The 2,258-nt window shown below is 35.6% G+C and overlaps 1 protein-coding gene across 1 annotated transcript; it reads left to right on the top strand.

The window, feature by feature from the left end:
• Nucleotides 1-453: 453 nt before the first annotated feature.
• Nucleotides 454-1,945, top strand: LOC110921615 (PTI1-like tyrosine-protein kinase 1). The gene is made up of 3 exons (XM_022165964.1): nucleotides 454-547; nucleotides 654-904; nucleotides 987-1,945. The coding sequence occupies exons 1-3, from the start codon at nucleotides 454-456 to the stop codon at nucleotides 1,152-1,154; spliced, it is 513 nt and encodes a 170-aa protein (XP_022021656.1). The 3' UTR covers nucleotides 1,155-1,945.
• The last annotated feature ends 313 nt before the right edge of the window (nucleotides 1,946-2,258 follow it).

The following is a 2,258-nucleotide window of genomic DNA, read 5'->3' as shown; positions in this document are numbered from 1 at the left end:
TTTATGCCGAACTCTCAATACTGATTAAGAGAGATGGTCAAAAGGCGGGTTGGGTAACGGGTTAAACCGCATCCTCTCCCTTCTACTCCATGGTGTCGGCCTTCTCAATCATAACCAACAATCTTCCCTCTGGCGTCTCGATTCCGGTGAAACGACAATACGTGACATACATTTCACTATGACTAATTATCTGAGTCTGACTATTCAGTATTGATTAACTTTCGATATACACCTCCTAAATACTTTGTAAAGAAATTTTGGGGACTTTTATATACAGTTACTTGTCTGCTGTGTTGAGTAATGATCCGATAACTTTTTTTTATTTGTAATAATGATATATTTTATATGTTTTAACTTTTAGTGGTTGCTTAGGGACACGTGCCACCTGGATACTTTAGACGTTTGAGGAAACCAAGGGCTCAAGACGATTTTATATTGAGGAAAAGAGATAGGATGCGGAGGTGGTTGTGCTGTACCTGTCAAGTCGAAGAATCTTACCACTCAAATGAAAACGGATTGACGAAAAGCCACAGTGCCAATGCTGATGGCATGTTCCGTACGACTCATTGATTTCAAATAAATTCAATAGCTTGTTTAGTTATTGTGGTTTATATGTAAAATGTGTTTAATGCTTTTATCTACGCATAATGTAGGGCACCAAAAGGACAAAGTACCACCTCCTGTCAAATTCGATGCGCAAAAACCCGTGCCAACAATCGAGGTGCCTGGACTTTCACTGGATGAACTGAAAGAAAAAACCGAGAACTTTGGATCAAAAGCATTGATCGGTGAAGGTTCATATGGAAGAGTTTATTTTGCAAATTTAAATAATGGTAAAAGTGTGGCTGTCAAAAAGCTTGATGTTTCTACCGAGGCTGAATCAGATAACGAGTTTTTGACTCAGGTAAGTCAATGTTTTTGGAAGTAAATAACCATCGAGGTTCTACATTTTTTATTTCTTTATAATGTTTGTCTTCCTGTTTAAGGTTGCGATGGTCTCAACATTGAAGCATGAGAATCTTGTTGAGCTATGTAGTTACTGTGTGGAAGGAAATACGCGTGTCTTGGCTTATGAATTCGCAACCATGGGATCTCTACATGACATATTGTACGGTACAAGAACATTTGTTTTTTACTTCGATTTTCATGTTTAACTAGATTCCCTGCGTTGCGGCTGCAACTCCATGTTTATAACTTTAACGTGTGGTCTCCACTCGTGATATGGCACGTTTTTTACTTTGTTAAACACATTACGTTAGTGACATTAACGTGGTTAGGCACAGATAAAAAGAGTATAATGTCTCCTATATTGTGGTGTAAAGTCGCAAAAGTAATTTAAACAAAATAATTGAAGTGTTAGAGAAGATGAGGTGTAAAGTTATTAAGTAGAAATCAAGGGTCAAAGTTGTTAATTAACAAAAGTTAGATATCAATGTGTCATTTACCAAAAGATTGGGGTTGAATGTGTAAAGTGTATAAATTAGGGGATTATAAAAGTTGAAATTTAGTTGGTGTCGAGTTTTAAAATATATATTTATGCAGGAAGGAAGGGTGTGCAAGGAGCGCAACCGGGGCCCGTGCTTGATTGGATGCAGCGCCTAAAGATTGTTGTTAATGCAGCAAAAGGACTCGATTATTTGCATGAAAAGGTCCAGCCGTCAATAATTCACAGAGATGTTAGGTCTACCAACGTGCTACTATTTGAGGATTTAAGAGCCAAGATTGCCGATTTCAATTTTTCGAATCAAGCACCTGATATGGCTGCTCGTTTGCATTCTACTCGTGTGTTGGGAACATGCCATTTCTTGGACTTTACAAATAAGCATGTGTTTTTTGCTGGTAGATTATGTTAGTGCTTGATAGATTATGTTATTTAGGATAGAATTAAAAAAAAACTTTGAAGGTTTATTGACTTTACAAATAAAAGCCAAGGATTGGAATTTTAGTTAGTTTCATCAGCAGCATAAAAGCATGTGTTTTATGCTGGTTCGTTCGCCTCTGATTCTTTTTCGCTTTTTATATTGTTTGCAAAAACTGACCTTGCATTGAACAGACTTATTAATTTGTTATCATAATATACGAATATATATGATATCTTATTTAAAATCAATAGTCATTATAAATCTTTAATTTAAAGTGACGTTTATTGAGTCATTATATTAATTGTTTAACTAACTTGTATTTGATTAAAAAAAGGAATACAAACAACACTAAATGTTTTTAATCAAACGAAGCTTAAGGGATGTTTGTTTGAGCTC

Source organism: Helianthus annuus, chromosome 17 (assembly GCF_002127325.2).
Source record: "Helianthus annuus cultivar XRQ/B chromosome 17, HanXRQr2.0-SUNRISE, whole genome shotgun sequence".
NCBI lineage: Eukaryota > Viridiplantae > Streptophyta > Magnoliopsida > Asterales > Asteraceae > Helianthus > Helianthus annuus.
This window is presented reverse-complemented; position numbering and strand designations above follow the sequence as displayed.

Coding starts and splice junctions, on each gene's coding strand:
- LOC110921615 (XM_022165964.1), top strand. CDS start 454: ATGCGGAGGTGGTTGTGCTGTACCTGTCAAGTCGAAGAATCTTACCAC. Junction 548..653: donor CCACAGTGCCAATGCTGATG/GCATGTTCCGTA, acceptor CGCATAATGTAG/GGCACCAAAAGGACAAAGTA. Junction 905..986: donor ATAACGAGTTTTTGACTCAG/GTAAGTCAATGT, acceptor TTCCTGTTTAAG/GTTGCGATGGTCTCAACATT.